The sequence below is a fragment of the Acomys minous genome (assembly GCF_964271855.1).
Source record: "Acomys minous genome assembly, chromosome: 15".
NCBI lineage: Eukaryota > Metazoa > Chordata > Mammalia > Rodentia > Muridae > Acomys > Acomys minous.
In genome coordinates, this window is record NC_140497.1 from 98,231,948 (window position 1) to 98,245,277 (window position 13,330).

Consider the following 13,330-nt stretch of genomic DNA (forward strand, 5'->3'; position numbering starts at 1 on the left):
ACTGTACTCACCCAGTCCCCCTCCCCAAAAGGCAGAGGTCTTGGACAAGCACTGCATTTCCTCTCCTCTGCTTCCCAGTGGTTCCTACAGATGTCTCTGGGCCCCCAAAACTAGACGGAAGGGAACTCGGACTTCCGAGTAGGAAAAGAGAAGACCATCTCCTTTCTCTTCTGCATCCCAAGAAGTGGTCGTTTTTTCATAGACAAGAGCAAATCCAGAGAGCACCCAGGAGCCGAGGGTCAGAGCACTGCTAGGGAACTTGAGTGACAGAGTGATGGTCCTACTCCAGCTGCCCTGGAGCTGGGTGTGGCCTCCTCCCAGTACCAGGAGGAGGAGAGGGAGAAGGTCAGGTACTCAGTCAGCCTGGGCTATGTGAGACCCTGTCTCAAAATAAACAGAGAAAGACTCTGCAGTGGTATCTATTGGAAGGAACCGGAGACCAGTGCTTCCTAGGTGTTTTCCTAAGTCCCAGACTCTTGGCTAGAGTAGAGAAGAGGCCAGATCCAGAGGCACGAGTTGGCCAGGAAGAGGGGAGCTACACATGGAGGAGAGAGAACAGGGCAGGATTAGTCCCATCTGGGCTCAGAATCTCCCCTGGTGTTTCTCTTTTTCTAAACCCTCCTGGGTAGAACGTGAGGACCCAGGGAGGTGCTGCAGCATCTTGCTTTCTGCACCCAGCCTTGTTCCAGATTCTCACATGTAATGGGGGCCTCTTTGTCTCTCTGTATGTGCAAGAAGAGGTACAGTAATTATCACTGACTTTTGCTTTATAATCTACAGAGAATGTATTGTGTGTCTCCTTATGTGAGCATTACAAGAATTTCAGATGCAGGGAAGGGAGTTGAGGAAAAAAAAAAATCCAGATGACAGTACCCCACTCCCAGGCACTCCATTTTTTGAGACAGGGTCTTATGTATCCCAAGCTGACCTCAAACTCCCTGTGTAGCCAAGGATGACCTATCTTTTGGGTTGTTTTGATTTTGGGTTTGGTTTTGTTTTTGTTGTTTGGGACAGGGCTTCTCTGTGTAGCCTTAGCTGTCCTGGACTCACTTTGTAGACCAGGCTGGCCTCGAACTCACCATGATTGGCCTGTCTCTGCCTCCCGAGAGCTGGGATTACAGGCGTATGCCATGCATGAACAACAAAGCATGTAGTTGGCTGAGCTTTGGCCTAGTCCTAAAGCCATTTGTCTAACAAGGAAGCTGATGCTATAGGAAAGGAAATAAATGTTGTGGACTACAGCCCTAGCTGCCCCCCCATCAAGAGCCCATGGCCAAACCATATGCTCCTTTTTCCTTTATCCTTGCTTGCCTGGAACAAGGATAGCTGGACCCCCAGAATGATGCTGGCTGCTTCTTCTTTTTCTTCTTCTTCTTCTTCTTCTTCTTCTTCTTCTTCTTCTTCTTATTATTATTATTATTATTATTATTATTATTATTATTATTATTATTATTATTCTTTTCTTCTTCTTCTTGAGACAGGGTCTCACTATTTAGCTCGGGCTAACCTGGAACTTGCCATGTAGACCAGGCTGGCTTCAGACTCACAGAGATGCACCTGGGTCTGCCTCCTGAGGGCTGGGAATAAAGACCTGGGCCACCGCCATGCCCTGCAGCCACCCAACTCTGAACAAAGTCACCTAGATAGGTTTCCAAAGTGGTTCCATAGGAGACTAGGGGAGCCGACTTAAGTGTCGGTCCCATCTGAGATGCTTCCTGCTGCAGCTCACACTATAAGAAGTAATGGATAGGAGACCAGTCCTCTCCCGACGTGGTAGAACATTTCCCCAAGGGGCTTGGATGGAGAGGGCTCTGGTGCTCACTTCATCTTTTAAACACTTCACTCACAGATGAAGAGCAACGTGGCAGAGGTCGATTTAGCTATAGCCAAGCATAGATACATGTGGAGGTGAATAACAATTGCCAATCTCCTAGCAATGCCTTCTGCCTCGCTGCTCAATAGTAGCAATAAACACAAATACACAATACCTGTTCCTCTGCTTTTTTTCCTCTTCTCTCACACACACACACAAAATCTCCCAAGAGTTGTGTTTAGCTGGGCATGGTGGCCCACGCCTTTAATCCCAGCACTCGGGAGGCAGAGGCAGGCAGAATACTGTGAGTTTGAGGCCAGCCTGCTCTACAAAGTAAGTCCAGGACAGCCAAGGGTTTGTCTGTGTAGCGTAGCCTTGGCTTCCTGGACTTGCTTTGTAGACTCAGCAGGCCTCGAAATCACAGCTATCTGTCTGCCCCTGCCTCCTGAGTGTTGGGATTACAGGTGTGCACCACCATGTCTGCCTTATAACACATTCTTAAAACAAAACAGAGCTGGAGAGATGGCTCAGAGGTTAAGAGCACTCACTCTGTTCTTCAATTCTCAGCAACCACATGGTAGCTCACAACCACCTACAACGATATCTGGTGCCCTCTTCTGCTATGCAGGCTCACATGCAGACAGAATACTGTAATAAATAATTAATAAATAAATCTTTAAAACACACACACACACATTTTGCTCTCTTTCTCTTACTTTTCCTTCATCTTCTCTGGTCTTTTGCTGTTTGTCTTTTGCTGTCAGTGTGGGGCTCCCTGGGGGGCTCTCTTGATATCTCAATACAGTGACAGAAAAAGATAGCGATCGGTAAAAGGGGAGCAAGGGCTGGAGGAAAAAATACAAGTAAAGGCCAACAGCAGCTGCCCCTCCCCAGTGGGCAGATCTGTCATTTCTCTTGCTTCAGCCCAGAGTGCTTGCAAGCAGAAAGTCCCCTTGTCTGACAAACAACGCCTGCCGCATGGAAAGGTTAAACCGCAGTCTGAGCCCCAGACGATGAGATCCTGGGGTGGGGCCCAAGGTGCTTAAGCCCTCAGGTCTTCACTTCCTTTCAGAGGCAGCCAGAGCATCTAGAATCCCACCACCAGCCTGAAGCTGAGTGCCACGGGAACCCCTCGCTCAGCCACGGGAACCCCTCGCTCAGCCACCGGATCCCCTCGCTTAACCCGCCTTACCTTGCCCAGCGCTTCTCAAACAAACAAATAGACACAAAATTCAAGTTAGCAGCATTCTTTCCTCCGCCTGCCCAGTATGCAGTTGCTGCTGCGCGATTGGTCAGGGCCAGGGAGAGGGAGATGCTACACTCACGCCGCCTCTGCTCTCTCCACCACAGTCTCCTCTCCCACAGTGGGCAAACCCTACAAGTGCAACTACTGCGGCCGGAGCTACAAACAGCAGAGCACCCTGGAGGAGCACAAGGAGCGGTGCCACAACTACCTACAGAGTCTCAGCACTGAAGCCCAAGCTTTGGCCGGCCAGCCAGGTGCGGCCACTACCACAGGGAGCTGAGGGGAGGGCCAGGAGTCCAGGCAAGGGTGATTCCAGCATCTCCTCCCACAGCGATGAGGTCACCCTCAGCAGACAGCACCCCCATGAGTGCTCAGTACAGCTCTGGGCCGGCCTGTAGGGACATCCTTCTGGACGTCTGAATAGCAGAAATTTGGATCTATCTATACCGTCAGCCTAATTAGAAGGAAAAGACAAAGAAGCAAAGGTCAAGGGTTAGATGTATACGTGTCCTCAAGTGAGCTTTAGGTAGAGTCAAAAAGCTTATGGTAGCTGGGCAGTGGTGGCGAACTCCATTAATCCCAGCACTCAAGAGGCAGAGGCAGGCAGATCGCTGTGAGTTCGAGGCCAGCCTTGTCTACAAAGCAAGGTCAGGACAGCCAAGTCTACACAGAGAGTCCCTGTCTCGAAAACAAAACAACCAACCAAAACCAAAACCAACCAAACAAACAAACAAAAAGCTTATGGTGACACATGCCTTTAATCCCAGCATTTAGAAAGCAGAGGCAGGTGGATTGCTGTGAGTTCAAGATGAGCTTGGTCTACATAGTGAGTTCAAAGCCAGCCAGGGCTACATAGTGATAGCCTATCTCAAAAAATAAAAAGAAAGAAAGGAGCCAGGCATGGTGCAAGGCAGAGGCCAGCCTGGTCTACAGAGTGAGTCCAGGACAGCCAAGGCTACACAGAGAAACCCTGTCTCGAAAACCAAAACAAAAAAGAAAAAGCAAGCAAGTCTCCTAGGTGTGACCTGCCTTGACTACTGACTGGCCAGTTTTTTCCTGGCCGAGGCTGCCGGGCCACTGCCACCCCTCACTCAGCTGCCACGCCCTGTCTCTCCCCTCCAGGTGATGAAATACGTGACCTGGAGATGGTGCCCGACTCAATGCTGCACTCAGCGTCAGAGAGGCCAACTTTCATTGACCGCTTGACCAACAGCCTCACCAAACGCAAGCGTTCCACCCCACAGAAGTTTGTAGGTAAGGGTTCCCTTCGAGAGGAGGTAGCAGCTGTAGGGCCATAGCTCAAAGAAGTCACAACTCTGATCGCCATTAGATAAGAGACTCGGGTCTGGAGACTAGATTTAGGGCGACAATCAGCCTAGCAGTGTCAGTGGTGCTCAGAGTGTCCCCTCAGTAGGAGTGGATGGAGAAAAAAGACATGCGTCACGAGACCCTTGAGGGGGCGGGGGAGGACACAGGACGGGACAGTGCAGGCGGTAAAGTGGTTGCAGGCGTGAGAAACAGAGTCTTTCCCCCAGAACCTATGTGAGAGTGTCAGCCATGGTGGCACGTGCTTCCAATCCTGAAACGGGGGAGGCACAGACTGAAGGATGATGCCCTGGAGCCCCCTGCCCAGGCGGCCCCCTGCCCAGGCGGCTAGCCTAACTGCTGAGCTTCAGGCCGGTGGTACATCCTGTTCCAGAGGAGGTGGCTGGTGGTCCTGAGGTTGACACCAGGCTGTCCTCTGACCTCCTTATATGTACACACACATGCAGAGATGAATGTGCACCACACATGCACACATACAAACACACAGACACACACGTGGGGGGGGGGGCGGGTGTGAGTAATGAGGACTTCCTTATTGGGGCTCAAGCTTTTCCGTTTTTTGAAGATAGCAAGGGCTCAGTCTATGTCAATTGGCCGTAGTGTTGGTGAGAGGAAGTGAACTTGTGGTCCCCTGACCCGCAAATGACACTATCTCTCTGAGGATCTGAAATCTTAGAGAGAGAGCGATGACACTGAGACTCCATAGAGACGCCTTGCTCTAGGACTTCAGCCAGCCCAGGGCCTGACCCTCAGGTGTATTAAACGATGTCATTTGGGGCTATGGGTACCGCTCGATGGTAGAATGTGTGCTTAGCTTGTGTGAAGCCCTGGGTTGGGTCCCAAAAACTAACAGTGAAGGTAACTAAGGATGCTGTTATATTTAGGTCCCTGGGTTAGAAAACAAAGAAGTAACTCTAGGCTTAATTTAGGGTTTCTTCAAACCCGGTTTCGGCAAGACCCTCATTCTCCACAGGTGAGAAGCAGATGCGCTTTAGCCTCTCAGATATCCCCTACGATGTGAACCCCGGAGGTGGCTATGAAAAGGACGTGGAGCTGGTGGCACACCATGGCCTGGAGCCCAGCTTTGGAGGTTCTCTGGCCTTTGTGGGTACGGAGCACCTGCGTCCCCTGAGACTTCCACCCACCGGCTGCATCTCAGAACTCACGCCGGTCATCAGCTCTGTGTACACCCAGATGCAACCCCTCCCCAGCCGCCTGGAGCTCCCTGGGTCCCGCGAAGCAGGTGAGGGACCCGAGGACCTGGGAGATGGAGGCCCCCTCCTTTATCGGGCGCGAGGGTCCCTGACTGACCCCGGGGCATCCCCCAGCAATGGCTGCCAGGACTCCACAGACACAGAGAGCAACCACGAAGATCGGATTGGCGGGGTGGTGTCCCTCCCTCAGGGCCCGCCACCTCAACCTCCCCCCACCATTGTGGTGGGCCGGCACAGTCCCGCCTATGCCAAAGAGGACCCCAAACCACAGGAGGGGCTATTGCGGGGCACCCCAGGCCCCTCCAAGGAAGTGCTTCGGGTGGTGGGCGAGAGTGGCGAGCCTGTAAAGGCATTTAAGTGTGAACACTGCCGCATCCTCTTCCTGGACCATGTCATGTTCACCATCCACATGGGTTGCCATGGCTTCAGAGACCCTTTTGAGTGTAACATCTGCGGTTATCATAGCCAGGATCGGTATGAGTTCTCTTCGCACATTGTCCGGGGGGAACATAAGGTGGGCTAGGGACCTCCTTCCCCGGGGGCTCAGCCCCGCCCCCAACACTCCACTGCCCCACCTACAGGTGTCTAGCCCAATTTTTATTATACCCCCCCAGGAGTTGTGCATTGAAGCCCGGTCCACTGGCCACCTCACTTCACACTTGACTCTGACCCTCTTTGCCTGTTCCCTTCTACCCTGACCGACTTAAGCATTGTGACAAGTCTTCTGCTTTACACCTCTCCTAAACTCCTCTCTTCCTGGCATATTTGCTGTTTATTAATGACTTTTCCTTGGCCTTTTGCTTTCTTTTCTTTTCTCCTCCTCCTCCTCCTCCTCCTCTTCTTCTCCTTCTTCTTCTTCTTTTTAAATTTACTGTAATCTCTGGTCGCTCCTTTACTCTTCCACCCCTGACTTCTTTTGCTCCAAGTTTGTTCGTTTGTTTGTTTTCTTTATCTTGTGGATCCCACGTCCTCCCACAGCTCCAGGGGTCGGAAGCTCCTCTTTGTACTGAGATGCTGGGCTTTTTGCTTTAACCTTCGTACTTAGGTACCTGATTCGTCACTCTTGATGCTGATACCTCCCAATGACCCCACGTGTTAGCCCTGTGGCATTATTGACTCCTCTCTGGGACCCGTCAACCTGGTACTCCATACCTCTCGTGCCCTCTCACTCTAGGCAGCTTGCACTATTCTTAAATGAATGAAGAATTTCCTCATTTGGAGGAGGGGAGGGGCTGTAGAGACTCTCCCCAGGCCACTTGGACTGAGGGTCCCCTCCACCTCACCTGGGAATATGAGCTCGCTAAAGCCTACGGTCAGAATCTCCCTCCAGATGTGAAATCACTCTCCCCACTCCCCAGCTCACCCCTCGACACCGCTCTGGTCTCCTCTCAGTGGTGGTTTTTCTCTCCTTGGAATGCCCCCGTTTTCCATTCTCAGGGGCTAAAGCTGGGCCTGCAACCCTCTGTCTGACACACTGGGAGCCGCGGGTACCCAGCTGAGAACCAGGGCACGGGAAAGGGGGTGGGCAGAAATCTCTCCTCCGCCTCTCAAACTCTCTCACTCCAGTGACCTTCCTAGGCTCTCAGGGACTCCTCCCGTCCCCGTTTTATGAGAAACCAGTGGGTTGCTGCCCAATGACCCGGGGGTCTCAGCCCCGGACGTCACACTGCCTTTTTCTTCTCCCTTCCAGCAGGATTTACGGTCTCGTTCCCAGCCTCCCGGGCCCCTTTACTACCAATGGCCGGGAGAAAGGAATGTCTCTTTTCTCTCTGCTAATTTTCAGTATAACCAAAAATTGTCCCGGGATGGGTGACGCGTATGTGCCCGTCGGCCGTTCCACCCTTGCTACAGCAAGAATGGGGAGGGACACGACTGACTGGGAGTCGCCCTTCACGGCTCCAGACCCTGGGCAGGAAAGCTCTTCTCCCGTGCTTGCGGAGACCCTGGCTGTTTGGGTAGCCCAGGGTCCAGGAGACCATGCAGGAGAAGAGGCGCAGCTCCACGGCTCATGGAAGGCTCACTCTACAGAGTTCCCTGCCGCGGCCACAGCCATCCCACTCTCTGCTTTTTTGAGATTCAAACCAAAGGCTGTTTTTTCTATGTTTAAAGAAAATAAGAAAAAAGAAAAAAAAAAGGAAAAAAGTTAAAACCGAACAACACCTCATAAGTTATTAGTCTCTGTCTCCTTCTCTTCCTTTCCTTCCATCTTTCTTTCCACCTGCTCTTTCCTTACCGGCTCTTTTGTCTTCTCCCTACCTTCCTTACTCCCTGTTTGGGATGCTGAGAGGCAAGATCAAGGGTAGGCGAGAGATCAGACCCGGGACTGCAGTTCTTAAGCATTCTGGATCACGAGAAGGGCGGGGCGTGAAAAACACTTTCCTCCTCTTCTTCCTTCTCCCGAATTACCTGGTTTCCCAAAAGGACCAGATTGGCAGAGAGAAGCTTTGTGGGCGGTCCTTCCTCCGTGACAACGTAGCAATAAACAGGTGTTGCCAACCAATGGCAGAGAAACTTGTCCCAAGAGAAGGGAAGGGCCGTGGCTGTAGAACCTCGCACTAACTCCTCCTTGGGAAGGCAGCAGAGCTGAGGTTGGTGTCTGGCCTTCTCCGGAGCTATTCTGGTTGTTGAGGCTCTTCCCACTAGGCCTGCTCCCCACCTCTTCCTGTCTGCCATGTATTTGGGGTTACCTCAGAAGGACTCTGAGGCGCTGTGGCCTTGGAGTACCCCATCCCTCCCTTCATTTAGTCAGCCTCGCACCTGTGACCTCCCAGGAACACAAAGGACTATGCTCCTCCGAGGCTGTACTGCATGCCCAGGAGGGCAGCAACAGATGGACAAGACCAGGTGCTAGGGAGGAGCAGGGCATCCTGTCTCTCTCCAGCCCATCACTGCACTTTAACCAGGGTCTTAGGTACAAAATCTACTCTTCAGAGCCTGTAGCTCTGGAACCTCAGACACCCTATGCTTCTCTCCCAGCTCCCTTTGCATTAAAAAAAAAAAGAAAAAAAGAAAAAAGAAAAAAACAAAAACAAAACACCACCACCAACAACAACAAAAAACAAAACGCCAAACCCCACACAGAGAAAAGAGGTGTTTTCTTTTTTATTACTGTTCAAAAACAACAGAAAAAAAAAAAGTGGGGGAAGAGAGAATTTCTAACTAGGCTCTTTTCCAGACCTTTGTGTATGTGTGTGTCAGTGTCCAAGCTGCAGGTGGGATTTTGTAATACTTCTGGCAGCTTCTTCCCTTGTGTACATAATATATATACATATATTTTTCATCAGAAATTATGAAGATCAAAATAGAATAAACACGGAAGCAAGTGCAATACCACCTCCCCTCCCCCAGGGTTCCTTTGTAGCCTGTTTGGTGACCCTTGACCCTTGACCCTTGCCTCTTCACTCTTCCTCTGGTTCCTTACCTATCCTCCCTTCCCTCTTTTTAAAGAGTTTTTCTCCTTTCTCAAAGGGAGTTAAACCAGCTTTTGAGACTTACAGCAAAGCATTTTGTATATGTAATATACTGTAAGTAAATATTTGTGTAATGGAGAAATACTACTGTAAGTTTTGTACTGTACTGGCTGAAGGTCTGTTACAAATAAACATGAGTAATTTAACATCCCTGTTTGTTCGTGGTGACTCCCTTTGCCTTGTTTTCCTTCTGGGAGGGAGGCAGACTTCATAGCAACTATATCTCTGCTCAAGACAGACAAGAAGGCCAGCGTGGTGGCACACGCCTTTAGTCCCCCAGCACTCGGGAGGCAGAGGCAGGCAGATCCATGTGAGTTCAAGACCAGCCTGGTCTACAAAGCGAGTCCAGGATAGCCAGGGCTACACAGAGAAACCCTGTCTCGAAAAGTCAAAAAAAATTAAATTAAAAAATAAAAAGTTTGTCTTATTTGAAGCCATTATTTGCAAGGATTAATTTACAAAATGATTTGTTTCCGCCCAGGTCTTCTATTTCTTGGTTTGGCTTTGGTTTTGGTTTTGGTTTTCCCAGACAGAGTTTCTCTGTGTAGCCCTGGCTATCCTGGAACTCTCTTTGTAGACCAGGCTGGCCTTGAACTCAGAGATCCACCTGCCGCTACCTCCCGAGTGCTGGGATTAAAGGCGGTCTTCTATTTCTTACTCCTACACCTAGAACACACATTTGTAAGGAACGAAGTTCGGGCGTCTTACGGTGGTGTAGCGCCGCCTTTAGTCGGTCCACTTGGGCCAGAAGCCTCTCCAATTCGTACTACAACTCCCACAATGCATCTCTTTTGGCCTCTAACCACTGGAAGCGTCTGTGTCCATAGTCTGGATAACTTCCGCTCTGGAGATAAAATGAACCGGATCTTATAGTGCTTGGAATCACTTCCTGGTTCGTAACGTTTTAGTCTTCCGCCCGCCGGTTAAATAGTTCCGTCGGTACTTGCCGCCACAGCTAATTTCTAGGAACTCATTTCCGCCCCACATTCCCTCGGAGACGCTAAATAACTGGGTGAAATTGAGTACAGTGGCTGCCGGGAGTAACTAGAGTCGCGCGTCTCTAAGGTTCCCCCCCGCCCCGCCCCCGGCGTGAGCGGAGGGATATCCTACTATATAAGAGCGTCCGGTGAGGGGCCGGATCCTCTTTCGGGTCTTGGCTCCAAGATGGTGAGTGTCGCCGCGTGTTGAGCGCGAGCCTGAGCAGTGGGTGGGAAGTAGGTTCTCGGATTGAAGTGGCTTGGGAGCCGGAGCCTCGGGGGAGGAGGTGACAGTGCGAGCGCCCGGGAGCCGCGTGGGTCGCCGCGGGCTGCGGGGCTGCGGGCGGGGAGTGCCCGGGAGGGGCCGAAGCTCGGTAAGCCGCACCGCTCCCTGATGGGATCTTTATCCCCACATTCAGACCAAAAAAAGGAGAAACAACGGCCGTGCTAAAAAGGGCCGCGGCCACGTGCAGCCAATTCGCTGCACCAACTGCGCCCGGTGCGTGCCCAAGGACAAGGCCATTAAGAAGTTCGTCATCCGGAACATTGTAGAGGCCGCCGCTGTCAGGGACATCTCCGAAGCCAGCGTCTTTGACGGTAAGGGAGTCACGGCCGCGAAGGGAGTGAAATGTGCATTTTCTTGCTTAACGTTGAAGCTTGAGTGAGTTTGTTCCCCGCCCCCTCCCCGGTAGAGATGGAGGCTTTGGGGGGCTGTTTCCTAACTCGGGTAGCTTTCCTCCCTAGTAGTGGGATTAAAGACATGGGACCTGCTAACACAATTGGACCCTTTCGCCCCCAGTTGAGCTGCTACTCTGCCTTTCAAGTGGCAACCCCACCCCTAAGAACTGGACTCCTGTCTTAGTATTTGTGGGGGGGGGGGTTGGCTTGCAGGGGTTACTGTTCAGTAAAACTATGTACAGTGATTGTCAGCCGGCCAAATGGTTGCTATTGTTGGGAAGGTGTGATGTACTTAACAGGTGACCTTATTATCTTTGGGGGGGGTGTCTTGTATCCAGCTTAGTATGAGGGTCCCTTATAATGGGCATATATCTAAACTGCTTCCCATCTGTCAGCTTACGTGCTGCCCAAGCTCTACGTCAAGCTGCATTACTGCGTGAGCTGTGCCATTCACAGCAAGGTGGTCAGGAACCGATCCCGTGAGGCCCGGAAGGACCGAACACCCCCACCTCGTTTTAGACCCGCTGTAAGTACACACAGGCTCTTACCCAGAGACTGTCCACCACGGTTTCAGTCCGGCATGAAGGGCGCGACCTATGTTTTAAATGTTTCATTTCCCAGAGTTGGTAGGCTGTTTTCAGTGGAATAGTATGGTATCTTTCTCCATATTTATTTTATAGTGGTGTGGTGGGTTTGGTTTGGTTTTGTGGTGCTAGGGACCAAGCCTAGGTCCTCCACTTGCTTCTGGTAAGCACTCTGTCACTGAGCTACATGGATTCATTGTGGGTTTTGTTTTTCATGAACTCTTGCTATGCCCTTAGCTGACCTGGGGTGCTGGAATTGGAGTTGAGTGGGGCACAGCACCAGACTTAGATGTTTTCTTTAATTTAGCTCATCTCTTTGTTTTCCAGGGTGCTGCACCACGACCTCCACCAAAGCCCATGTAAAGACAGGACAGAAGAAAAAATACTTTGGACAAATAAAATGGGAGTTACACTTTACATGGCATTTGCATATTGTATGTTCCAGATGTAAATTGTTACTTCCTTTTCTGTCGGCCTCTGGAGCCCAAGGCACAGAACACCTTATTCTTGAGGTTACGAGGGCTTTCGTCAAGCTTTTCGTACAGGTTCTGGGGATAAAGTGGGTCCTTGTAAGATTTGAGTGTGCAAAGAATCCTGGAATTGGCTGGGTGTGGTGGTGCACACCTTTAATCTCAGCACTTGGGAGGCAGAGGCAGGTGGGATTCTTGAGTTCAAGGCTAACGAGACAGAAACTCTCAAAAAACCAAGAGGGAAAAATCCTGGAATCCCCACCGGGATTTTGCTTTTCTAGTGCAAAGCACTCACTTATTCCCAGCCTTATAAATTGCAGTTTGCTTGGTCATAGAATGCTAGGGTTTCTCTGTAGCCCTGGCTGTCCTGGACTGGCTTTGTAGACCAGGATGGCCTTAATTTAGCCAGTGTTTTGTTTTGACACATGGTCTAGCACCTTGCTGGCGTTAAACTTGGATCCCTCTGCCTCTGAGTGTAGGATTAAAGTGCTGCTCACTGTGGGAGGTATAGAGAAGACAGCAAGAAAGGACAAGTGTTACAAGGTCTTTGGCATCCTGTTCACAAAACCTTGAACAGTCCACATTGAAGGCAAAGTTCTTGGGCCCTTGATAGAAAATCCAAGCTGGGAGAATGCTGGTCTGTCCATTTATGACATGGTTTCCCAGGTCTATTAGAATCTGTACTTGATATTTGAGGGTAAGGTTTCCTAGCCTAGGGTGGCTTTGGCGATTTTGGTGTCAGGATTACAGGTGAGAACCTCCAAGTTCTCTTCAGAAAGTTTCTCATTGATGGGGGGCAGCTCTTAGCTCGTGGAGTGGTACAGAAGATGAGAGGCAGGGGTCTGGGATCAAGCGCCATCGGCCTTGGTAGAAAGTAATTTATCCTCAGTCTGGCTCAAACAGTACTTAGTGCGGAGTAAAGCTTTTCTGTCTCGGTATCCTATGATTGAGGGCTGGAGAGAGCTCAGTTACAGTTAGAGCATTTATACATTAACCAAAGGTTAATTGACCATTGTTAGAGGAAGAGCTTCCTGCAGCCTGGAACTCCACTACCCAAATGTTTCTGAGGTGTCCACACTGAATTAGTGTTTGAGGCCAGTGGGGCCTTTGGCTCTACCCACTACAGGTTGGTGTTGAGCTGTGTGGTGGTCAGGAATGAGAGGTAGACTCTTGATTGAGGTCCTGGACTGCCTTTGCGCACACCCTTTTTCCTCTGTACCCCAGGACTAGTGTGTATAAGGAAGATGGTGCTCAGCGCCTGCCACTATAATGCCAGGCTTTAGTGTGCACTTTCAGCATGTTTTTATGAATTGTTTTATTCCATTTGAGTGCAGCGCCCACAGAGGCCACCAGAGGGCATGGGCTACCCTGGAACTGGAGTTACAGAGGTGGTGAGCTGGGAAGCAAAGCCAGGCCCTCTGAAGGACCAGTCAGTGCTCTTGTTTCTGAGGCAGGGCTTCTCTGTGCAGCCCTGGCTGTCCTGGACTCACTTCCTGCCACCACACCCAGCTAATGTGAACACAGGGCCTCTTGCATGCTCATGTTAGTTAAT

General features: G+C 50.8%; 2 protein-coding genes across 10 annotated transcripts in view; both read left to right on the forward strand.

Moving 5' to 3' along the window:
* The window catches only part of IKZF4 (IKAROS family zinc finger 4), a 36,258-nt gene extending 27,627 nt beyond the window's left edge, over nucleotides 1–8,631 (forward strand). For all 9 annotated transcript variants that reach the window (XM_084758511.1, XM_084758514.1, XM_084758509.1 and 6 more), the window contains 3 exons: nucleotides 3,164–3,313; nucleotides 4,182–4,313; nucleotides 5,359–8,631. In XM_084758511.1, the coding sequence (XP_084614637.1) occupies nucleotides 3,164–3,313; nucleotides 4,182–4,313; nucleotides 5,359–6,122 (1,046 nt within the window). In that variant the 3' untranslated portion in view covers nucleotides 6,123–8,631. The remainder of the gene's footprint in view (nucleotides 1–3,163; nucleotides 3,314–4,181; nucleotides 4,314–5,358) is intronic.
* Nucleotides 8,632–10,055: 1,424 nt separating this feature from the next.
* On the forward strand, nucleotides 10,056–11,725 carry RPS26 (ribosomal protein S26). Its single transcript, XM_084758623.1, has 4 exons — nucleotides 10,056–10,236; nucleotides 10,466–10,643; nucleotides 11,120–11,250; nucleotides 11,636–11,725. The coding sequence occupies exons 1-4, from the start codon at nucleotides 10,234–10,236 to the stop codon at nucleotides 11,669–11,671; spliced, it is 348 nt and encodes a 115-aa protein (XP_084614749.1). The 5' UTR covers nucleotides 10,056–10,233; the 3' UTR covers nucleotides 11,672–11,725.
* The last annotated feature ends 1,605 nt before the right edge of the window (nucleotides 11,726–13,330 follow it).